Raw genomic sequence first — 25287 nt, forward strand, 5'->3', positions numbered from 1 at the left:
TTTGGTCCACCCATTCCTGGGACATGTGAGACTTTACAAAGGGACCCAAGACAATCAAAAATGCTAAATATGTATATTTTTGCTCGGGTGAAAATCACCCGACGATGGTGTTTTAGGGTTAAGACAAGCAGTTTTTACCTTATTTAGGATAAATTTTCGGACAAAATAGAAGAGAATTCCTGACATGAATCCCGACAGCACCGGCGAAAGAAACCAGGATGCCACTGAAAAAAAAACAAAAAAAAACAGAGTTGATTGATTAAGAATTAAATTTCCTTGAAATTCATTTATCTGAGCTTTATTGAGTTCAAGGAATAACAAATATTCACCAATCCGAAGTAATTCCAACCATTTGACTCCCTGGTAGCCTCTGGCTACCATGGAAAACCCAATTGTGGCTCCAACAATGCAATGGGTTCCAGAAATGGGGAGTTTCAGAAACGATGCAAACAGCTGCCACACTGCAGAACCTGCAGAAAACAATCAAATAAACACCAGTTATGCATCAAAGATTCACATCTGATTTTTTTAAATAAAAAATACTAACCACACATAGCACTTATGGAGCCTCCCATGAGAATGTGTTCAGAGCCGTTGTACATCCGCACGTCGATGATGCCCTCTCTGATGGTCTTACTGACTTTGGCCCCCAGCAACACCGAGCCCACGGTCTCAAAGATGGTGGCCAGGATGCACGCCTGCCGAAGAGTGACCACGCCAGAGCCCACGGCAGTGCCGAAGGAGTTGGCCACATCGTTGGCCCCCACAGAAAAGGCCAGGATGAAGGCAATGACGAAGCCCACGATCAGCAGCCACAAGTAGCCGGACATGTCAGACTGAGAGGCCAGAACCGCCGTGGTGGCAGTAGCCAGAGTAGCTAGAGTAGTCGTATCCATCACTGCTTTAAATGGTGTAATTTTTAATGGTTTGAGGTAAATATATATATATATTTTTAAAATAAGAAGCTATCGTAAAACACTAATATTAAAACACACTTTGGCTCCAATCTAAAAGTGTGAATGAAGAAAAACATTTATTGCTAGCTTGGTATACGAGGTTTGTTTATGAGCGTCACAGTAAAATGAAAGGCTGCATTGATAAGAGAGGGGTCCATTGTGACAGTTAGCCTCTGATGATCCCCACTGCAAAAACAAAAAAGAAACACAGGAGTTAGAAGGGAATTCTTTGCAACACAAAAAGGGGCTAAAATGGATTACACATTAACAATCCCACACTCCCCAACAAACCCAAACAGCATGCCTCTGCATGCATGACTTGCCAAAATAAGGCCGACAAGGGCATTTTCTATCAGTAACATGAAAACATAGGACTCAAAACTATAACAGAAATCAAAGAACATTAAAAAAGCAAAAGTTGTGTAATTACTTAAACAGATTAGTAAAGACATGCATAATTTTTATGTTTTTATGAACAATTTAGCCACAAAAGCATAAAATTATGCTGCACTGTATATCAGAAACAATAAAAATATACAAGTTTAATAGAATTCAATTTTTTGTCCCCTTTAGCTCAAGGAATGTTGTTGTTTTCAAGCTTATCTAAATTCCTGAGACCAATCAATCCACATTAAATGTCAAAAAGAGCCTTTAGGGTTTGGCCACTTCTCACCACAAGTGTGAACAGCGGTGGCATTTTAATCTGCTTAAATCTTGCATAATTCAGCCATATCTGTGGTGACAGGCACATTTGGCAGAAAAAAATAAATAAATATGAAGAGAGGGGGAGATAGTCACTTACATGTGAAGTGGACCTTTTTGTTCCCGTGCGTAACGGCGATCTGAGCGCGCGCCGGGCCTGCGGACAGGTGCGGGAGAGGCTGGAGTGGGGAGCTGCGATGTGTGCGGGACTCCTGCTGGAGGTCCTCCTTTATGTATGAGGCCGAGGCACGCCTATCCACTTCGGTCATGAGACGAGGGGCTAATGTTTAGCGCGCCAGTCGACATGGAGCAGGAATAATTACAGCTCTGCGCTGATGAGGTCGCTTTGCTTTATCCTCAAATTATGCTTTTCCTCCACAGCCACCATGAAGGAGCGCTGCTGATTGTTGATTTGCCCTAAATATAGGCTGGTTTTCCTCTCAGTGAAAACATTTCAGCTCACACTATCTTTGTTTTGGTGTGTTTGCTGCATTTTGATGTAAGCAGGGTGGTAAATCCCGCAGTTGCTATGGAGTTATGTTTGTGCCTTTTCTTTTAGCTAATGCACTTTTTATTTATTTTATTAAAAAGTAGAAGTTTGTAAAGAAAAAAAATCTCTAGTGGTGCAAAGATTAAATGTTCTGCAAATGCAACCCAAAAGATGGATTCTCCTTAGCGGGAAAATAATGGCACAAATCAAACTCCTTGACCATAGCTTTATGTGAACATTTTGGAGGAAATGTTGTAGCTGGTACTAACAAAAGTACAGAGCTGCAGGTAACATGGCGGATAGACAAAATGGAGCCAATAGACGTCCAATTGAAGTTGGCATGATGTCCAAAACGAAAGTTGTATTATATCTAAAGGACCCGTGAATTGTACCTTTACGTTATTTTTGTTGTTGTTGTTTCTTTGTTTTGTTGTTGAAAGACACGGATTATGTTCAGAGATCAAGTTTATTTGAAGGGTTCTATAAAACATTGATAATCACGTCTCCTTGTTTGAGTTTTGGTAATTACCGGAAGTTTCTTACCTGCTCCAGGGGCCAATTTCTATGACAGCTGCTTCCCCAGTGTTTCTGTGTCTCTGTGACTGAGTTTTAAGGCTCACTGTCGAGAGGGAGAAAGTAAAAACAATCAAATTGGGGACATTTTTTAATTGTTTATGATTTTCTCTTTGAAAATAGGAAAAATATCACAAAGTTCAGGAGGCCAGAGAAGGCAGCCCTCATAGTAGCGCAGGCTGCTAACATATTGAGCGAGTTCCGCTGGCTGGCTAGTTGCAGGAAGAGAGCCCCCGCAGGTCTAACAGGCTGGCGATCTGTCCAGAATGTATCCCGCTTTCCCCCCAACAGAAGCCACCCGGAACGAGCTCTGACAACCCCGCGGACCAACGGGTTAAGAAAATAGATGGGAGTTCAAGACAAAAATCTCACATTGATTAGTTTTAAAGTCGACTGTCATAAAGGATACCAAGCCTGTAACTAGTGTGTCCATCCCATAATAATTTCAAACATGTGTGTTTTGGTTTCATTAGTGAATTTTCAAATTTTTTGAGTTTCTTCTTTTACTTCATGAATTTCTTTTATTTTTATTTTTTATAGTTTCGACTCCATTGTCATCATCTGGAGGGGGGTTGGGGGTTGTCGTTCACCACGGCCAAAATTTACAATTTACAAATTCATTTTACTTGATGTTGGCAAATTTTGGTGAGTTTCCGGGGGTGTGGTGGGGGTCAAATTTTTGCTCAAAGTCCCAGAAAGAAAATAAAAAAGAAGAAGAATAGGAATAAACATTCTAATAACAATACAGAGAGATTTGCAACCATTCTGAGAGTCTCTATGTGTGTATTGTGTGTCATGTCTGTTTGACCTTATTCCTTTTCTTTGAGGTTTTTTGAGAGCTTCTTGCATCTTTTGGATTTTTTTCCCGTCATTGCAAAAACAAAATGGTCCACAACAATCAAAACCTCTCTGGTCTTCTTTCTTCTTTTTACCAATACTTAACTTTGGGTGGCTTGGCTCTATCTGCTGCCCAAATGTCACCTAGTTTGCTTTTTCTCCCTTGTTTTTTTTTTTTTTTCATTTCTGACTTTACAAAAAGTGAAAGTAAGAAAACGACGGATGGGGAAATATTTCTGCTTTACTTACAACTTAAGGTTTTACCCCCAATAGACTGGCTAGTACTACAACTACTACTACTAGATGTGTGATGTAAAAGAAGTAAAATACCAAAGCTGTGTGTTCGTTTTCTAAAAATATATTTAATTTATAGATCAAAGCCTTTAAAACACCCCAAAATTGCCAATTTTCTACCAAAAAAAGCTCTAGAGGTTTTAGTGGTTATTTGGCCGAATATAGCATGTTGCATGGTAGCATTTACAAAGATTTTGAACTAGAATAATATGTATAAAAAATATAGCAGCCTAATAAATAAAAAGCAGGGGAACATGGCTTTAACCTTATGATCAAATGATCAACTTCACAATGGACCAACCACTCGTCACAGACCACGGAAGAGTTCATGCTAAAGAAGCAGTTTCATGCTGTTATTCATCAACCCATTGCTCAAGCCGCCTTTCTGACAAACTCCAGGAAAGAGTGAGAAGGACCTCGGCTTCAGCAGAACAGACTCTACTCTGAAATGCTGCGGTGCCACTAAATCTGCTGATCAGTTCCTCTTCATTACTTATTAATGAAGGGCTTGTTGGATGAAGCAGTTTGGAAGTACAAGGGCACACAAGTGCGCAGCTTGTGGAATATTTTCACCTTTCCAAGTTAACAATCTCTAACCAATCTATATGAGTTAAAAAAATACACATTGCATAGTAGATGATATGATATGTTAATGACAAGGTGCTTTAATTCTGCACTAGTTATCTTTTTTAGGTATAAATGCAAGAAAGTTTCTATTCTGATAGTTGTGCAAGAAGTTTACACAATTTGTGCGTGATTATGTGGTTCTCAACAGGCTGCTCATCTGTCCAGGGTGTTCCCTACCTTCACACAACGCCATCCAGGTTAGGCTCTGGCAACCCTGTGACCCCTAAAAGATACAGCAGGTTAAGAAAATAGAAATATGAATCATATCGTAACAATCATATAGTAACAAACCCTCACATGATATGATGAACTGCATAGTTTCAGAACCTCAGATGAGCAGCCAGAAGAATCAAACATAGGAAAACCACTGCTGGAGTTTAAGCTAAGCTGCTTTTGTTTGGTGCAATGTGATTCATGTGTTGTCCCTCTTTCCCACTCCCCTGTAAGGTAACGGGAGAAATTTCAGATTCCCGGTGGATCGTCTGTTCTTGGCAGTGGACCTCGCCTCTGGCTCGTTTTGGCTATGGACCTTGCCCCCACCTGTTCCCCAGTTCTATCTGGATGAACACTAATCAGATATGTAGATGTAGAGTTAGATAAGCTAATTGTTCTTTAACAGTCCTGGTAACTCGCCTGTCCATCCTGGGAGAGGATCTCTCCGTCATGTGGACATCATTGAAGTTTCTTCTTTTTTTTCCCTGGAATCAGTTTTTTTAGGGAGTTTTTCCTTCCTGAGAAGGAAGGTCTAAGGGCAGGGATTTCCAGTTTAATCTAGTCTAGTTTAGCTATTGCTTAAATTTTTATGACTGACTTTCTGCTTTTGTATAATTACTGGTATGAAGCCCATTGAGACAATTGTATTGTGATATTGGGCTATATAAATAAAGCTGAATTGAATTGAGTCTCCTCACCAGAAGACACCGGTTCTCAAGGCTGGATATAGGTATGACCAAGGGGGGATACCTCCCCAAATGAGATGGCCTGCTAAAATCAACTTTTAGGGAAAGAAAAAAAGAAAAAAGAAAGTGCCTGTCCCAAAGCGGTAAATGCAAAAGTTCGTGTCAGGAAGAGACTTCTACATAAAATGTATTACAAACAGATCAAGGAGATGACGACAGATAGATGGACAGCTGAACTGACATAATGATAGTATAGTTTTCTATACATTTTAGGGCCTTGTAGGGACATGACACCCCAAAATCTCAGTACACTCAGTCTTGTTTCCCCCTCCCCCTAACGTCATTCAACCTGCATCAAATAATGGGGCTGGCTAAATCCGGGCCTGTTGGTTCTTACCTTCTCCGACACATGACATCACATTAACAGGATAGAAATGACACTTTCAAGACCAATCTTGACTCACTCAGACTCTAAATCTGTTGGCGAGCTCTGAAGATCAACCGTCTTTCATCTTCTCATGGGATTACTAGATTGCTTACAAACAGATTACGAATTTGTCGACTGTGATCTAAAGGGGGGGGGAAAAAATCAAGAACTTTCCCAGAATTTGGTTGGTCTAAGTTTTTTTTTTGTAGTTAGATTCTTGTAATTACTGTTGTTGTGAGTTAAATGTTGTTTTCTTGGGTTTTTCTTTTTGGAGCTGCTAAACTTGCTAATTATCATTCACGGATACCTAACACAACAATGCGTCTTTGTCATGCAGCATCATGAGAAGCTTTTCTCTTGACATTCTCATGGTAGGTTCATCGTTACAATTTTCTTTTACTTAGTTCAGTCCTTTGTAAAGGTTAGTCTAGACAAACATTGAGAAAGTTAATAAAATGTGTACTTTATTTGAGTCATTTTTGTGTTATTGCATAATTAAGGGAGCATTATGACAATATAAAAGGTGTATGTAATCTTCAGTATGAATTTACAGTTGAAGGTTTGCTGAAGAATGCAGCTGCCTCCTTGTGTGTTCCCCCACTGAATAGGATTAGAATATTTGTGCAAATGTGTGTTTTTGGAGATTTGTGCATTCATTATGTAAGATTACTCAGCATGCAACTGTTGAAGGTTCACCTAAAGACCTCTAGATGGCGTCGGAGCTTGAATTTAGATGTATTTGGGAGGCAAACTCCTCTTTGTCTGTGTCATGTTTGTGAATAAAGTCTATTTTGTTTTAGTTTAAAGGATTTTAAAAACGTTTTAATGACCTTGACTCTCAGCTAAAGTAGAATGTTTGACTTTTTATGTTGGGAGAATTTTTCTTTTTACTATTTTAGGCTTCAAACTTTTTTTTTAACTGCTAATTCAAATACGGAAGCTTTAGGGTCCTTATAAATGCCGTCTCAAGTTTAAAATTAGACAAGATAGGACATGCAAATAAGTAACTGAAGACTGCGGCTGGTTCTCATGCTCAGGCCCATGTTAGCCCAACCCTTCTTTCCTCACTTCCCTCCCTCCTATTCCTTGCTAAACAGGATCTGTAGGATCTTAGAGCAGAATTTTCTCAGGAGAAAGGAATTCCTGAACACAAGGCCGCTTGCCTGCTGGAACACGCTCCCTGCATTCCCTCTAACTTACAGGAAAAACTCCAGAGTGAAGGCAAATTTCCAGTCAGTGTTGGGCAACAGGTCTTGCTTTAGGTTGTTCTTTTTTGCCGACATTACCTGACTCACATGTGAATTTGTCTGCCCCCCCATTCTCAGGTTCACAAACTTCTACTTGTAAATGATTTATACCCATTCTGTGAAATATTTACCCTCCTTTCAGTTCCCCTTTCTGCCCACTTTTGTGATGAAACATAAACGAATAAAGCTTTTTTTAAGTGTTTTTGTTTTTATTCTCAAGCCATTAAAAAAAATCTGCATTATATACTGCCTCTTGGCATTATAATACAAAGCAGACAGCATGTACACTACAAGAAAACCCAAAAGTATCAGAATATAAATACAGGACTGTGAAATCGTGGCATTCAGGCTGCAGCGTAAGAATGGCACAGAGTTAAAGAAATGTAAAGGATTATTTGGCTGACTTTTCCATCATCCTGTCTCATCAGTACTACAATAATGTTCAGATGCTAAGCGGAGGAGAGAGCCGTAACAAAACAAGGATATCCCTCTTAATGCTACATTTGTCTGCATCTGCGCTGAATAGGTGTGGACGCACACAAGACCCGCGGAGATGACACTCCTGCATCTGTCAGCTCCTCGTCTCGGCTTTCCCTTTTTGCCAAAGCGGAGCTGCTTGATGTGAAGCACAGAAAACATCCCAAAGTCCAGTTTTCCACCTGGATCAGGGGGGTCACTTCGGCTTTAGTTCGCGGACCAGTGGCTGGAAGTGGCTTCTTTGTGGCACAGAGTGGGGCTGTGGCTGGAGTTTGGGGAGTGGGTGACACTTGGACTGCTGGGAGGCGTGGAGGAGCAGGAGGACGATTTGGACTTTATCTGCAGCCACTTGTCCCCCAAAGCCTTGGCGAAGTGGTCATCGACGGACACGCTGATGGAGAGCTGCTGGGAGCTCGCTTTCTGGTAGTTCTTTCCAAGGCTCCTCTGGAAATGCTCCTCCAGAACACGGTCGTAGTTGCGTTTGGAGTCCGCTGAAAGTGGAGGGAAACATGACAAACATCAAACACACACCTTAGTGAGTCAGTGAGGCTAAATGATTATCTGGTCTGTGATGCGAGTGAGACAGCGAGGGAGTGACTGTCTGGTGTGTGAGCTCATGCACGGGAGTGTGAGAATGACCTGGTGAGCAGCTCCTGTGGACCACAGATGTGCAGGACGGTTTTCTGGATGAGGACACACAAGTGATGACAGAGGGGCGCATCTGCAAAGAGATGGACGTGATGAGACACCAGCTTTTCCTTTTCTATAATCCCCTCGACTGTGCTCAGCTTAAAATGACTCGGGACTTGATAAAACCTGTTGGAAAAGCGACTTGTGATGGGATAAACAGGTCAAATGAAAGCCGTCTGTTTGGTCTTGTTGATGGCATTCCTCCCTCCATTGCTCACATTTTCTCCCTGAATCCTGCTGGATTGCATAGCTCAGACAAGCTACAGCCTGCACGCTGGCCCGCTGGCAAAAAAGCTGCGCAGTTGGATTCTCAGTTTTAGATAGGAGATGTACCACTTTTGCGAGTAGCCTGGAGCTACTCCCACGACTACAAAGGAGCAGGTGACAGTACCATGGCTTCTGACTAATCGCTGTGACTTTATCTTTCCCGAAATCACTTTGTTGAAGAAGAAAAACAAAGCTGGTGTTGCTCTGCTGGATTACCTGAGTTTGACTGGGAGATGAACTCTTTGTCTTTTCTTCTGTGCTTTCAGCCTCTTTTCTTGGTTTCTTGATGAGGGCGAGTGGTTCGTCCATGACCGGGGAGTAGTAGACATGAGTGGGCAGCGGGCTGGGCACCGGACTCCTCGGAGATGTGGGACTCTGTTGGACCATCGCAGGCGCCGGTGCTGCTCTCTGGCTTGCTTTGCCGAGGGTTTTGCTTATGGCCCGCTCTCGCCTAAACCAAAAAATAAAAGTATTTATCCATCAGGAGTGACAAGTTTATTATACTTTTACAAATAAACGGAAACACTTACCTCTCTTCTAGGGTGAGACCTTTGTCGTGGGCGCACTTGCGTTTGATAGGATACACCGCCGGGGCTCGTGTGCGCTCATTCCCCATGTGTCTGTACCGGTCTTCGCTTCTGAGTCCGGGCTGACCTAATCAATAAATGAAATCAGAAATTATTTCAAGAGTTTATTTTAGCTTAGAAACCTACACAAATTTGTCAGGATAAATGACCGCATTTTACTCCAGGATGTGTACAGCGATGAGTAACAGCTTGTTTTGATTCAAGACATCAACCTGCACGACAGCTATTCGTGGGAAAACGATTTTTCGTTACCGTTAATTGTAAACTCCGTTAAGCTGCAGAACTTGATCTACCTGATCAGTCAGGGTTACAACACTACACAGCTGATTCAATACTAACGGTAAATGTTGTTTTTCTGCTTGATGTTGGCATCCAGCCCTGTCACACGCTCTCAAGGGCGCAATCAGCTTTTCTGGTTTGGATAGGGCGCCAAACCTCAACTGGTTGGTGTTAACGACAAGCGTTTAAGGTGAAGGTGCAGAGACATACTGTGAAATAATACGTGGAAAAAAAGTGTGAGGGAATTTATTTTTTACTTGCAACTAAAAATGTAATCACAGGTTCAAGCATGTGATGAGAACAGCATCACTGTTTGGAAACACTGAAATGAGACTCCGCTCTATTGTTTGATGGTCACTCATGGAAATCCACATTATGATCGGAGCGTTCCGCAGCCGTCTGGAAACAGTTACCCTGAAACAATCAGGGATGAACTGCTTTGCATTGGGAGGCCAAAAGCGACGGTTCACATTTCACAGTCGGGCTGTTAAATCGGATTGGTTTTCCTGCGGCGTCAACACTCCAACAGCCTCTGCACGTCTCCTCCACATAGATCCCTATTGTGGAAGGGGGCAGGCATAACCACACCTATGCTGATTTTTTTTAATGCCTCAGGCATGGATATTTCTTCCTTATTAGCAGCACGAATGTGCGGTCTGACCTTCTGCGTAACAGAACTTCATCTGATTTTGCTGATATCTGAACGTGAAAGACAGTTTTTCCCCTTTTTTCACCTTGAATTTGTGAGCGCTTTCAATTACAAAGGAGTTCGGAGACCTTTGTATGCAAACGTCCATAAGAAAATAAAATCCAGCTTTGTATAAACGTTTCCTCTTTATCTCTTGATTTTACCTGCTTTTTCTATCTGATTTAAACAAATATCATCCAGAACACCAGCACATGTCAGAACGGGAATGTTACTAAACATTTTGATACAGTACAACAATAAAAGCAGAATTTTCAACACAATATAAATTAATATCTCAGTTTTTATCACACTAGAATTAGGAAAAAAGGGTGGTTTAATCTTACCTTCTAGTATGTAGACCTTGAAGCCACTGCTCATCCTGGTAATGTACTGGAAGTTGGCCACAGCCATGTTTCCCTGTCTCTGGTAGAGTGGAAGGAAATGCAAACAAATGCTGTGACTGCTGGAGTTTACTCAACACAAGCAACCGCGCTTATGGATTGTGTTGGAAAGCTAACGAGATGCTGGCTCTGAACTCAAGCAGGTAAAATATCAGGTAGGTGCAGGTAGGCAGAGGTGACTCATCCCCCCCACTAACTCTGATTGGCTGCCGCCCGAGCCAATGGCAAGCCCCGTTTCATTCACAGTGTGTTGTCATTGTGCTGGAGGCCGAATGGATTCACGAGGCCCTGTCTCAAAAGTGGGAAACAAAGCTGATCATTTCACAGTGCAGAGCATATTAGAGTGCATTTGATTCATCGCTGCTTTCTGCACATCATGAGAAGACGCGCTCTCCTCTTCGGTTGAACCTTTTCTGTCCAGTCTTTTGTTTTCCCTCCATGAAATCTGCACCTGTCCACTCCCACTCCCCCTTGCTGACTCCTAATCTGCAATCTCACCAAACTGCATTTTTCTGCCTGCTTAGCCCACCAAGGCTCCAGTCATTCCACTGACCTGCCCAAACATGTTTGCAGCTGTACTCGGAGCCCGCCTCACCAGTAATACAAAGCTTTTTGTTGATGGCCACACAAAGACTCCTTAGTTCTGAAAATGCTGGAACAATATGAGCACATGGAGTTTGGCCACACTTAGATTTGGTTTCTCTGTAGGGATCCTACTGTAAAAGCATTCTGTCAGTTTACATAAAATTATGTATCACATTTACCAGCTACATAAACCGCCTGGTTAATCCTTACCTCATAGTGTCCCAACAGGTTTAAAGTGGCAAACAGCCACTGGACAGAAAGTCTGCTTATTCAAGAAAAACATGTCAACTTTAAATTCAGGTCAAGGCTGCCCCCTAGAGGCATACGAAGTTATAAAAAGCCCCAATATTGCCCATTTCCTCGCCACTCCTGAATTAACTAAGGATGACATAAGATTACAAACTATTAGCATTCCTTGAAAAGCACGTTTGTTTCATGAAGAATTCTATGCAGTGTGAATGGTTTAAAATGTGAGGAATTTGGTTGTAAAATGCAGAGAATGTGTGAGTGGTCAGTCTAGTTCAGGCCTTTTATGAAGGATGGCTTTTTGACCACAACCTCTGAAGGGAAGGAAGTCCTGCTCTGCTACAAGACGGACATAAAATCCAGCAGGACTTGGACGTTTATAATAATCTCCTCAATTATTTTAGAAAATTTAAAACAAACGAAAATTTTCTGAGAGCAAATTTGAAATAAAAAGAGTTCAATGATAATTTGACAGATATTTTAAAGAATTTCCCAATTATACTTAGCTGTTTGAAAGGTATTATTGTAAATAAAAAATTAATAGTTCTTGATAATTATTTTTTCTTGTTAAATATATACTTTAACCCTTAGTAGTCCCTGAACAGAATGACAGAAATGCATTATTATCACTCAAAATGTAACATTCAGGTTAAAAAAAAAATTGTTTTTAGAATTATGGATTAAAAATAAGCATGTCAAAAATTACGACACATTTGTGAAATCCTTTGATATAGATCTTAATTATTTATAGATTGTTTTTATAATTTCATGGAGCCTCAACAGTTTTCTCCCCCCTTTTTTGACATTTTCACACTGTTTTGACCTTTTCATGTGAATTTATAGGGTTTTTTTTTGTGCCGGAAGTCTGGAATCATGGAACACATCCTCAACTGCTGTTCAAAAACCCAGTGAGAGACGCTACCATGCTGGCACTATGACCAAGTCCTAAAGGAAGTAGCCAACACTTGCAAGCATTTCTGCCCTGAGTAGAACGTCATTGTCTTTGTCTGGGCCAGAGAGAAGCCAGCATAAAAGTTGACCTTGGAAAGCAGCTGAAATTTCCAGAAACCATCCCCACTACAACTTTGAGGCAAGATATCCTTCTCATCTCAGAAGCTTTGAGATGAGAAGGAATAGCAACTGACTTATTTTACAGAATTGTGTTTGTCTTAACCTAACTTTTCCAAATGCAAAGTTCTGCATTTAAATTTTGCATAAGTAAAAGAAACATAAACAAATTTAGTACTGCATGTTTTTTTTTCTTTATGCAAAAATTTAATTAAACAAATTAATCATTATAAGCTTAAAATATGGATTTTTTTATTCAAAAGAATCAGTAAAGATATAGAAAATCCAACAATCTAATGAGTAATAGCATCAAAACCGATGTCTCAGTGCATCTTTTGTTTCAGCCTCTTGTGTCAATGTGTTTTCACACATAGACTATCAACTCATATATCTGCATTTTACACTAAACTGAAAGCAGCCTGAAAAAAATCCAAAAACAAAAGGTAAAAAAAAGCAAAAACACTAAACATGAGATGTGTTTTTTGGGTGGTGGATTCAATTTCAGTGCAAAATGCTAAACATTTGAGTAGTTTTTTGGAGGTGGGGGGAATATTTTATTACCACCCTCAAAATGTAACATTAAATGTTTATTCTAACACTTAGTGAAACTAAGCTTAATCCACCCCAATCATATTTTTAAGAGTCTCCATCACACACAAATGCTACACATCTTCATTGTGAACATCTTGTCACTATGACTGCACAGTTTCCACAGGAAGAGCCTGCAGGTCTCCCATGGGTGGGGACCTGTCTGATTAGTTCTCAGCATCACCACCAGATGGCGCGCGTCTCTCAATGTGAGTTGAGAAAAATCAAAGGCAAGCGAGCAGCGTCGAGCGGTCAGTGTGTCGCTCGCTGTTTCGTTGGCGCCTGCAGGGCCCCCCAGTGAAGTCAGCAGCAATAGTCACAAAGCGACGCCCCTGCGAGGCCGGGCTCGCCAGCACCACCTTCGTAACCCAGCAATGAGCTGCGACAAGATGGAAAAACACAATACAGGAAGTTAGGAGGCAGCCCTTCAAAATAAAACGTCAAAAGCCACAAATCCCGACAGTGACAAACTATGCATAAAATATTTGTATTTTTTATCAACGCGATTTTCATATATTTTTAAAGAAATTTTATTTTTTATTCAGCACTAATGTAGCAACAAACATCACAACTTAAAATATTTTTATTTTGTAAACATAAACCGGAAGTTACCTTCATCACACTGCACCACTTGCTTACCGTTCAGGTTTCTCTCGGAGGATGACTGAAAGTGACGCAGGGCACACGGTAGCATCTGGGTCTGGAGTGGAAGCAAAGGATGCTGGAGAAACCCTAACTTCGTTTATATCACAGATGCAAAGCCGCTGCACGAGCTGCCGAGCCGCGCGGACGACACGTGACTTACCTGGCTGCAGGATCACCTGCGATATTAAATAAAGAGGGAATCATCGGATCATCCTCCGGGCGGATTCGTTTGGATGTATGCCCAGGTAGGCTCCATCAGTCCTTTTGGATGTTACTGTGGATTATTGAGGGTTTCTGCTGTGACTGATCCATCTGATGTTTATAGAACAATGTCATGAATAATTTATTATCTACATTTTGACTATCAAATGTTGTTTTGTGCACTCAGAATATCAAATTTTCCTTCTTTTAGGGATCACTGACCCCCGTCTCCACACATGGGAGAGTAGATTAATTATTGCTTTTTACAGAAAATCCCGCTCTGAGTTGTAATTAGGATATTTGGAGCCGCATTTGCTTCCATCCGTTCTGCAAATCTCCACCATGAACTACCTACGTCGACGGCTCTCGGACAGCAATTTCATGTCCAACCTCCCCAATGGTTACATGGGCGACCTCCAACGCCCCGACCCGCCGCAGCAAAGCCCCGCAGTGTCGCCCGGGCCGGCGGAGCGGCGGCAGTCCACCGGCCCGCAGCCTCAGCCGCATCCGCAGCAGCAGCAGCAGCAGCAGCCGCAGCAGCAGCAGTCCGCAGGTGCGGGCTCCAGCTTTTTCTCCTCCATATCCAATGCTGTCAAGCAGACCACCGCCGCTGCGGCTGCCACCCTCTCCGAGGCGGCGGACCGAGCGGGCGGCTTCAGCAACGCCAAGATCCTCCTGGTTATCGACGACCAGCAGACTGACTGGTGAGTGCCGCAAAGTGCAGGCGCAGGCGCAGCGGCCCGTCTAGACGGACGTGTGTGCCGTGGGTTGCAGTCAGTGGCCTGACTTCTAGAAGGTCATAGGGATGCTGCCAGGTGTATGCACGCTCCACCTGCAGGTGCACCCCGCGCGGGCCTGCGCGTCGTGCGCAAGTGGCACCACAGCCAAAATTGCGCATATAGAAGAACGCGATCACGCAGAGAGGAGCCATTTTCATTTGGCAATCTTGCATCTACTCATTTAGTATTCTGTCGTTGAACTGCCCCCAAAATACACTCAGGCTGGATCAGGATACCCAGTGCAGGGATGATTTCAAATCAGGAGCTGATCTGGAGAATGTGCTGAAAGTGTGTGTCAGGTGGAGCTTTTTTCAAAGTAGAGAAGTAATAAAAAAAATAAGAATAACACCTTACACTGAGGTGTTAGCACTTCTCCATTTGCATAAAATCACTCCTTTACGCCTCTGCCAGGATGTTGATGTCAGCCAAGTGGCTCCTACCATATTTTAAATGGGATACTAAACATGAATTCAAATGTCTGAGAGCTGCCTTCATGTCAATGCCACCACTCATCTTTTTGTTTCACATTCAGGGTGAAGATCTTCAGAGGAAGAAAAGTCCATGGGGAATTTGACATTAAAGTGGAACAGGTGGGTATCACTGGACATGGATTTGCACCATGAAGTCAATGAAGACAGGAAATCAAGATAAGGGATATAGTTATTTTCAAAATAAAGTTCATGTTTTTTTCCCTTGATGATCCAGCTTTTAACAAGAACTGGTGTAATAGTAATAATAATAATAATAATAATAAAAGTATACAGTATTTTGGGATTCAAATGGAGAATATTTACTGATAAATGTCTTTAGATCCCATTAGCTGATACTGAAAACCCTCTTAGTAGGTCAGCTGCCTTCACTCCTATCTATCTCCCTTGAGACGTCCAAAAGTATTATTTCAAAGGCAAACATACTGAAAATGCAAACAATTCTGCAAACAAAGACACAGTCTGATGGTGCCTCCTAACAGCTGACTGATGGAGTTTGAATGGAATACGTCCATTTCATAAGAATATTTACAGATGCAGTTTTTGCCAGCAGTGACTATTCATAGCTCGCAAAGAGCAGCAGGGATGCCGAATGTTTCCAGTTTTTCTTTGCGCCTCGAGCATTTTCATCGCTTCCTATTTTGGTCTCTACTGCTATTTTTGTCACTGTTTTATCGTCATGGTAAGATAAGAGTTTATTAATCCCATAGAAGTAATAAAGATTTTTTGACAAAATATTCCTGTGGATCTTGTACATTCAAAGTATTACAGTGTATGTATTTTAAAATGGATCGTTTACAATATTGCACTTGCTGTAAAATTTGAGAAAAATAATGTTGGTTCAAGTCTATTTTTATAATTGACGTTTCTTACCTTGTCTGATTACATAATTCCCTGTTTATATGTAGCTGCAGATTTCTTGGATTTTAACAGACTGATGATTTCCCTTCAGGCAGAGTTCTCTGAAATCAACTTGGTGGTCAACGCCACAGGAAGCTTCAATGTGGACCTTGATGCAATCCGCAATGGCCACAAGGTTACAAAGTACGTGCTTTTCTGCAAAGTTTAGGCTTTGGAATTCCCTGACCCTCTTCCTTAACGGCAGGTTGTCTAACTATGCTGTTTGATATTTTCCCCATGTCTCGTGTGCCAGATCCTTTAAGCCAGACTTCGTGCTGATTAGACAGCACGCCTTCAGCATGGACAAAAACGGAGACCACCGCAACATGGTGATCGGACTTCAGTACGCGGGGGTTCAGAGCGTGAACTCTCTGCACTCCGTCTACAATTTCTGCGATAAGCCATGGGTGGTGAGTGGTCCTTGAATCGCTGAGTAAAGTGCAGGCTGATCTCCGTCGTGCAGGCTTTTAAAGTTTGTTTCTGCCTCAGTTTGCTCAGATGTCAAGACTCCACAAGCAGCTGGGTCCAGAGGAGTTCCCACTGATCGAGCAGGTTTACTATCCCAACCACAAAGAGATGGTGGGTTCTTTCTAATCCTTTGTTCTTAACTTTTATCTTTACCAGATTTCATGTTAAAGACCCACTCCTTGGAAAAATGTGCTTTTAGCACATTCTTTTCTGACATTCTGAAAATGTTGCATGAAAAAGTGCTGCAATGTGGAAAATACACCATATTCTGATGTATCCACTTGTAGACGACTACTAAATCTGGATATGTGTTTGTTTTCCTTTGTCCGTGTTAGCATCTGGCTCAAAACTGTAACTGTTCGGCTAAATAGCTTCAATATTGCTCGCCATTTTTGTTTTTTGTTTTTTTTTAGGTTGGGGTTGTGAGGGACTGTAAGCAAGCAGGAGAGTATAAACAGATTGATGATGGAAAGTGTGGGCAGGCTTACCCCATGCCAACTCAGAAGTTAATTTCTTATGAACTTCTGCTGCTCTGAACTATTTCCTAGAAAAAGACAAAGGTTTTTGGATTTTGACTAAAAACGTCATAATCATAGCTAAAGGACCATTGGGAACGCTTTGAAAAAAGATCTAAAGATGATCAGAGTTGGTCTTTGAAAGTATGTTTAATGCCATTAATCCATTTTCCTTTAAATCCTGAAACTTTTATGTTGGATATAACTTAGGTTTAATTCAGAGGACAACATTTTTAGTCCGAAATTTCCAAAAATTTTCTTTTTTTGTTTTAGATAACCTCCCCTCGGTTCCCTGTTGTGGTCAAGATGGGCCATGCTCACTCTGGAATGGGAAAGGTAAAACAGCATCGGTCAACCTATTACTTTTTAAACATGTTCCCACATGTTTGTGATCTTTTTCTTTCTAAGGTCAAAGTGGACAATCAGTATGACTTTCAAGATATTGCCAGTGTCGTGGCACTGACCAAGACCTATGCGACATCGGAGCCTTTTATTGATGCAAAATACGACGTTCGCATTCAGAAGATCGGTAACAATTACAAGGCCTACATGTAAGTGCTTCTGTTCTCCTCTATTCTATCTCCATCAGAATGATTCTCAAAGTAACTTCTCATTCCCATTAACAGGAGGACGTCTGTTTCTGGGAACTGGAAAACTAACACTGGCTCGTCCATGTTGGAGCAGGTGGCCATGTCAGACAAGTGAGAGCACAACTGTCCTCCAGGAACATGTTGACAGTGCAAAGCCTTTCACATTTTTGTTTATCACGTTAATGCAGGTACAGGATGTGGGTGGATTCTTGTGCAGAGATCTTTGGCGGATTAGATATTTGTGCAGTGGAGGCTCTTCATGGTAAAGATGGGAGAGATTACATTATAGAGGTACTGAAAGATAACACAGTCATGTCAATCTCTGTGGTCAAAAAGTGACATTTATTTCAACGTGTGAATCTTTAAGGTGGACGATTGCTCGATGCCGCTCATTGGGGACCAACAGGATGAAGATCGGGTTCAGATCGCAGACCTTGTGCTTAGTAAAATGAACCAGACTGTTCCGCGCACTTCTAGTTCTTCGGCAGTCCGGGGATCAGCAGGACAGCAAACACAGGTGCTCCTTTGTTCCCAGTTCTTCAATAGGTGCCATTTATGGAGGTCACATTGTGATTTTTTAAGGTGATCTAATCCTAACTCTAATTAGTATTCTGTTAAAAATATCCATTCGTTTTCTTTCACTGATCCCGGTGGGGTCATGGGGGCAGCCAAAGATCCTCAAACTTTCCTCTTCCCGGTCACTTCCTCTTTCTTCCTGAATGATGAGGAATTCCCAGTCTCTCCAATGCATCTTGGGACTTCCCCAGAGTTTCCTGGTGGGACATGCCCGCACCCGTCTTTGATGCCACAGTCACCTCAGGTGGCTCCTCCTGATAAGGAAGAGCAGCGGCTCCCCTCCGCACCTTCTCCTATTTCAATTAGTCATATTTATTGTTGTTCTGATCCTTTTAGTGAACTCTCTAAGCACGCACATTTACAAATAAACTATTAGCCTACCGCAAAACATTGGCTATAAAATAGAAAACATTAAAGCAGCTATCGTAATATTTTTTTGTTTATTTATGATAAATATATCGTCTTTCCAAAAGAAAGTTATTTATAGTCATAGTCAATTATTTACGCCTGCTTTCATAGTTTAATGCTTACATGCATGTATATATGCAATTTTTCAGCAAATTCCTGGCCAATTGACACGCAGAAATCCGGCCTTTACTTAGATTTGTTAAAAATGCTGACAATAAAAAAAGAAAAACCTCCACAGTGGTGAATTGGTCACAGAAAAGACAAACTGCATCCACTGCTGCTTGGTATAAATGTTATCTTGGAAAGAAAAACAGCTCTACAAGCAAGGTTCTTGAGGATCTCAATCAATTCAAGAAGCTGTGAACAGAGAGATTGTAAGATAGCCCAAATTTCACAGGTGAGAATGGAGTTCTGGCAGCAAAGTAGTGTGTTGCCCCCCTGAGGCCTGATTGCAGTATGAGGCTGACATTTCTTGACCCCAGGGCATCAGGATAGCTCTTAGGAAAAAAATGTTCCAGACTAAAACAATGTCAAGGGTGTATGGTGGTGGTGGGGACAACTACTGCAAAGCCCTTTAGAACATGTTTGTTGTTTTAAGTATATATAACATATTGATTAGTTTATAAGCACAAGAACTATGATAGGTCTTCATTAGATAGTACTTACACTCTAAAGATTTATTGATTTCACTCTAAACTGTAAAAATATATATCATTTTACAGGATTTTTTCATTGTTTTTTTTTTTAAGACTAAAGAAACAGATCTGACATGAGTAATTCAGATAAAGCATTTTCTATGTTGTCCAACAGGGGCACAAATAATAAAAAAAAAAACATATATTTTTTAATCTAATTAAATTGTTGATTTTAGTAAAAAAAAATGGTAATACTAGCCTAGATTGTTGCAGCTTGTATTTAAAAACGTAGATAGACATGGAAAATGACAGACAAATGTGAGTTGTATCTATATGATGCTGAATAAAACTCAGAGACAGCAGTACTGTTTACAGGTGAGATAGTAATATACATGTTTCAAGTGAAATCCAGACAATTATAACCTGTTCTTAGAGATAGTCAAACTTTTTTTTAATGTTGTTTGTTTTGCAGAAAGCGGTTTCTCCTCAACCTGTCTCACAGCCTAAAGTACCACAGGCTTCAGAGCGCCCCTCACCTCAAGGTAAAGGCTTTAAAATTTGTTTTTGTCACAAAAAAATATTCTGCTTATTCTAAAAAAAAAAATCCAGATTTTTCTAAAGTATGTGTCTGTTCCTCAAAATGATTTACCTTAGGTGGTCCTCAGCAGAGTCCTCCCTCCCAGCAGCGCCCTCAGCCTCAGGGCCAGCCTCCAGCACAGGCCAAGCAATCAGGTGCCAGCTCGTCTACTGCTGACCCCAGCACACAGGCCAAAGCAGCTGCAGCTCAGCAACGGCCAGCAGGTCAGGGCGCTCCTCAAAGAAGCCAGGGAGGTTCTCCTCAGGCCCAGAGGCAACAGTCTGCATCCCAGCAACAGAAACCTCCTGCAGGAAGCCCTGGCCAGAAGCCTGTCGGTGCACAATCGCAGCCACAGAAACCTGGTCCAGTGCCTAGACAGCAATCACAAGGCGGGTCGGCGCCGCCGAGGGCTCCTGGCCCACAAGGTCGCCCAGGCGGACCCACCACCCAGCAACCACGACCTGCTGCTCAGGGCCAGGGTGGCCCAGGAGGGCGCCCCCCTATTCAGCAGAAGCCTCATCCTCCACAGAAACCCAATCAGGAGAGCGCCTCACCACAACTAAAGTAAGTATCCTCAAACAAAATCCCCTCTATCTCATTTTTCATTTAGTAAACCTCAGAGCCAACATGCTCAGAAGATGCTTTCTTTGCGGTTGGCCTGCTGCTAGACTTGCATGCCACATTGGAATCCTTTGCTGACAAATGATCCACCTGAATGTGCATGAACCTTGGGTTACTCCATTTGTCAGAAACATGCAGTGGAGCGCTCAAAGAGCAAATCAAAATATTTATCTTCAGCAAAAATCTAAATTTCAGGTTAATTTTCAAAAAAATATATTTACCATTTAGTGAAGGATCAGAAAAAAACATGTATTTCATGATATATTTTCTTAGAACTTGTAAAAACTATTTTTCAAGTTCTTTTAAAAAAAATAATAAATAATTCCGGAAAAACATGAATTAATTTATAAAAAAGTTACATGTGATGAATTTCCAACAAATGAATGTAAATAAAACAGACAAACATCTGCTTTGAGTCCGTTTTTTACCTCCTCTTCCTTCTTTTATTGACCTTAAAGCTGTGCCTGAGGGCTTGTTTTGCTGCTTTTACGTCCTTTAAGTTTTAAAGAAGCAGCGACCACACCGCGCGCCCCTCCTCCTCCGCCAAGCTTCAACAGGGGCTCCGTCCGTCAAGGAGGGGCGCAGCATCAGGCAGTTATTATGTCAAACTGTTGAGTTATTTTATTTTATGCTTTTAGTTATTAATTTTTTTAAACATTTTACACAAAAATGAGTGGTGTGTCAAACTGTAAAAAAAAGATCAGTGCAATTTGGTGCCCCCTACAGCAGATGGTGCCCTAGGCAGCCGCCTAGCCCGCCTATGCCTACGTCTCATTTCCTTTAGTTCACCAGTGATGATGAAGGATTTGGACAAAGTTAATTGACTGACCAAGAGTTTAGTTAATTAGCTTGCATTATTTAAATCCTGCACATCATGAACCCCAGAGAAAACATGCACATTGCATCCACTATTCATATCATGCGAGGCTTGCTCGAAATGATAAGGTAATAGTGAATGACCCGAGAAGGAATGAGGCCTTTCTCTCCACTTCTGTCTGTCTTGTCGTGCTCGAGACTCTTCATTTCATTGGTTTGCTGCATGGGTTTAATAGCCTCTCCTTCTCCTCTACCGCCATTCTCCTCTCTTTATAGCAAGTCCCAGTCTCTTACCAATACCTTCAACCTTCCAGAAACCCCAGCGCCACGAGCCAGCCTTAGCCAGGACGAGGTGAAGGCTGAAACCATACGCAATCTACGCAAATCTTTTGCCAGTCTCTTCTCAGACTGAGACGGCAAAAGCCCCATCCCCCAACCCACCCAATTCCTTCCTGCTTCGGACGCGAGAGGCAGGCTGTAGAAGCGACAACCTTCCACCCCTCAATGAGCAAGGACCAACAGGATCACCAGTTTTTGTGAAAAAAAAACCATACAGACTTGTCATATTACTGCCCAAACTGTTCAGATCTGTCTGAATGAACAAAACGGTTGAACCCAGCCATGTTTGAAACATTTCTTGCCTTGACGTAAGCGAGTCATCCACTCGAAAGCTTGTATATGCATGCGACACATACACGAAAAAACACAGCGTCTCGTTTGTTGGTAGTGTGAAGTCATTGTAGTGTGTATAGTTAAATAGGGAAAGGAGTGTGCAAAAATTATTTGAGATGGGGGAGGGTTGCCCAAAATTATTTTCTGATTGTTTAGACAGCTCCTAGAGCTGATAGCTTTCGTTGCCACATGTCCTTTGTGGACTTCTGTAGCTTAACTTGAACTTTGAGTTGGAGCAAGCGTACTCTAGAAAAGATATAAAACACCCCTCTTCCTCCTTTAAATAAATTTGTACAGCGCCTAAATCACTTCGGCTGCACACGTAGAATAGCTCTCGTAGGCAAATGTTCGAGCGCTCACTGTGGTGTCTTGGCTGCATGTCAACAGTCGTTGGGGCAAGATGTTGCGATTTCCAACCGCTTGTAACCGTGTCGTCACATGTAGGTGAAGTAGTTAGTAAACTAGCCATGTACTGTAGGTGTCGTGAGCGTGTCACAGCTCCCACTTTTTTCTTCCATATTTTTTTCTGCACAATAAAAAAAAAAAAAAAAGCCGAACAGCGCGCCTTACACAGACAAGAGCGTCAAATCAAGTGGAGGTGTCTCAGGGATGTCCAGTTGATTGTGACACTTGTGTGTGGATGAGGGGTCTTCCATGACAGTCATAATGTGGAGTTTACAGGTGACAGAAGGACATGCGTGCATTTCCATGTGCTAGAATGTTCTGCAACTTCAATTACATTTGCACAACAAAGTTATACTTGAATACACAGACTAATGCATGAAGTCGACATTTTCAGGTTTCCTCATCTGCCACCTGACCAAGCGACAGCTTCCTGCTTGCACTCTGATGCACTGTTGTGTCAGGCGTGACAGGGGGTGGCAACTGTTCAGGTACAGGTATTAGACGATTAGATAGTTTCATTTCATTGTTAGTTATTTGATAAGCAATTAAATAAACAGCCAATTTTTGCAAACCAGCAAGTGAATTTATCCGACGTGCAAGATTCAGTGAGGTTTTGCACGTCTGAACACCTCTTTGGTTTGAACAATTTAGCAGATTTCTGCTTCCATTTCCTGTATGCTTTCTGCTGTACGATGGAAGTGTGACCCATAATAAGAGGCCGTACTCCAAAGCATACACAGCCAAGGAATATGCATTTGTGAAACTCATCTAAACAAATGAAAATTACAAAAAAATCTAGAAATTGTAGAAAATGAACTGTTTGTAGTAGTTCTAGCTCTTACCACCACCACCTTCCATGTCCTGCACTGACAAAGCTTCTTTTATCACTAAAAATCCAACAGTTCCAGCTCCAGATGCTAAAAATGTCTTCCAGAAGGAGCGCATAAACATTTGTATGCTAATGTAGGACGGCAATACCCTGCCTTTTAGCAAAGACTGAACGGTCAAAACAATGTCCTGATTTCCCTGCAGATTCTCCATGCTGTCTGTTCCTATCAGTCTGTTTTGTGGAACCTCAGTGCTCAATGGTGCGTTTGAATGTTGTTCTGTGACTGGTCAAACCAAATGAATATGCTGTACAGAGCTGCGAGTGATGCAAGCTGTCACCCTTCTCTCTTTTTGCTGCTATTTGTGCTTGCTGAAACTAGATGTGTCTCTTAAAGATTTGACGTTTTAATTCAGAAACCTGTGGACTGTTCCATTATTTGTTTTGGCACCGCTCTATCTCTCTGTACACGGCGTCACTCTCCAGAGCTTGTAAGTTTATGCACTGATGATTCTGGCCTTTGTTTTCTGATTTTACAACAACTCCATGTCAGCACAGACATGTATGATTTATTACAACTCCTGTCGAGAGAATCAGCAAGAGGAGTGTTTGGTACACTGAGTGCGTAATTTATGAAAATGAGCTATTTTATTTAGCACAGATGGTTAACTTTGAAAAAAGATAGTCATTCTGCCACTCAGAGGCCTCTTGGCCACAGCAGTACACAATAATTCAAGAAACTGGTGCAAAGAAGCAGCTTTGCATTTATGTTTTTTTCTCAATTAACAGATTTTTTCTTTTTGATTTTCTTTTGAGGTTTTCATACTTTTCGGTGGATATATTTGACTGTGAATGTACTTTTTTGTGTCTTACAGCTAGTTTCTATGGTTTTCTAATTGCACTAATCAAGGTGAAGAAACAAAATCATCCCACATTTGTGAATGGGTGGAAAGCCGACCATCTGTTAATGCCTGCCAGAGTTAAAAATGTAAAACATAAATATGTATGTGCAAAATGTGAGGTTTTTGTTAACCAAAAAGAAGACCATGCGTAATGTAAAACATGGTGGATTATTTCGTTTCATGTAAAAACAATAGATGTTATATGCAATGTAGCTATATAATGTGAAAATTAAAATATGCATATGTTCAATAAAGTCTATGATCAACAGCATATGTCTGTTTCTTCATATGTTGGTACATTATTGTAAAAAAATCTCCCAAATTTTTTGTAATGTGACTCCCATCCATCCATCCAGCCATCCATGACTCCAATTATTTCCTATTGTGTGACTCATTCAAAAAGTTGTATCAATAATGACAGGACATTAAAATAAAAATAGTTAAATCATGTTTAGTTTAAGCATTTTAAAACAATACATAAAGGTTTAGGACTAATGATTAGATTAGCTTAGAAATGGTTTATTTTAAACAATCAATGAGATTGCCTGAGAGAGAGTCGGAGGAAGTGAACTTATATAATCCCACCGCAGCTCAACTGTACCATTTCCTTTACATGTATTATCATTATCTGCTTAGTAACTTAAGATCACATATTTAGATCTTTCCAACATAGATTCAAGTTATTAAGAATCCTCAAGGTACAATAAATCACATGACTATGTACGCAGATATAACACTATTTCAGACTTTGTCATTGCAGATGCAGATCTTCTATCAAAATTCAGACAAAATGTGCAGATTATTTTACATTAAAAAATCATTAATATAAATCAAGTATCAAGTATTAACAAAAAAAATATATATGAGAGAGCTTGGAACACACATCTGCTCGTGATCCGGAACCGGGAATAAAAGTAAAATGAAAAAACCTCTATCATTTTCCACAAAGATCAATCTCTTTTATGTGTAGCTCACAGACAAAAGCCACCACATTGTGACCACAAGGTGGTGCACAAGATAAAGATAAGATCTTGTCATTTTCTTCCAATAATTAAAAAAAAAGAAACACATTTAGTCAATTGTCACTATTTATATGCACATTTTCAGAGTAAAGTCCATTTTGAATTAAAAAAAAGGTGATTAACATGAATTGATCTGGAATTCAAAACCATATACAAGTTTATTTAAAAGAGAAGGAAATGTCTTGAACTTTTTGCTTTTAAGGTTTCTTGTGATGATGATTCACATGGCTGCTCCACACACTTATAAGATTTGAATATTTGAATTCTTTTCTGCTATAAATCAGTGACTTCAGAAACCCAGTTGATGTTTACT

The 25287-nt window shown here is 41.1% G+C and overlaps 3 protein-coding genes across 6 annotated transcripts in view; 1 reads left to right on the top strand and 2 right to left on the bottom strand.

Moving 5' to 3' along the window:
- The window catches only part of slc20a1a (solute carrier family 20 member 1a), a 6070-nt gene extending 4095 nt beyond the window's left edge, over positions 1–1975 (bottom strand). The window contains exons 1-4 of the mRNA XM_024276305.2: positions 1759–1975; positions 548–1142; positions 330–470; positions 139–224 (exon numbers count right to left, since the gene is read on the bottom strand). Coding sequence (XP_024132073.1) covers positions 139–224; positions 330–470; positions 548–896 — 576 coding nt within the window. The 5' untranslated portion in view covers positions 897–1142; positions 1759–1975. The remainder of the gene's footprint in view (positions 1–138; positions 225–329; positions 471–547; positions 1143–1758) is intronic.
- A 4738-nt stretch (positions 1976–6713) lies between these two features.
- vgll4l (vestigial like 4 like) overlaps positions 6714–25287 on the bottom strand; it is a 34697-nt gene continuing 16123 nt past the window's right edge. Inside the window, exons 1-6 of one of the 3 annotated variants that reach the window (XM_024275653.2) lie at positions 11237–11546; positions 10385–10463; positions 9017–9140; positions 8703–8937; positions 8169–8250; positions 6714–8020 (exon numbers count right to left, since the gene is read on the bottom strand). In XM_024275653.2, coding sequence (XP_024131421.1) covers positions 7737–8020; positions 8169–8250; positions 8703–8937; positions 9017–9140; positions 10385–10451 — 792 coding nt within the window. In that variant the 5' untranslated portion in view covers positions 10452–10463; positions 11237–11546 and the 3' untranslated portion in view covers positions 6714–7736. The other 2 variants (XM_024275650.2, XM_024275651.2) reach the window with 2 other exon arrangements.
- Positions 13561–24223, top strand: syn1 (synapsin I). Of its 2 annotated transcripts, none has more exons than XM_024275647.2 (14): positions 13561–13818; positions 13986–14478; positions 15086–15143; positions 15994–16085; positions 16195–16351; positions 16431–16520; positions 17198–17260; positions 17333–17475; positions 17551–17625; positions 17703–17805; positions 17882–18031; positions 19606–19675; positions 19788–20274; positions 21424–24223. In XM_024275647.2, exons 2-14 carry the CDS (start codon positions 14117–14119, stop codon positions 21557–21559), a joined length of 1986 nt encoding a protein of 661 aa, XP_024131415.1. In that variant the 5' UTR covers positions 13561–13818; positions 13986–14116; the 3' UTR covers positions 21560–24223. The 2 variants fall into 2 exon arrangements, with proteins under 2 accessions (XP_024131415.1, XP_024131416.1); XM_024275648.2 differs by having other exon boundaries at positions 21462–24223.

This window comes from Oryzias melastigma, linkage group LG9 (genome assembly GCF_002922805.2).
Source record: "Oryzias melastigma strain HK-1 linkage group LG9, ASM292280v2, whole genome shotgun sequence".
NCBI lineage: Eukaryota > Metazoa > Chordata > Actinopteri > Beloniformes > Adrianichthyidae > Oryzias > Oryzias melastigma.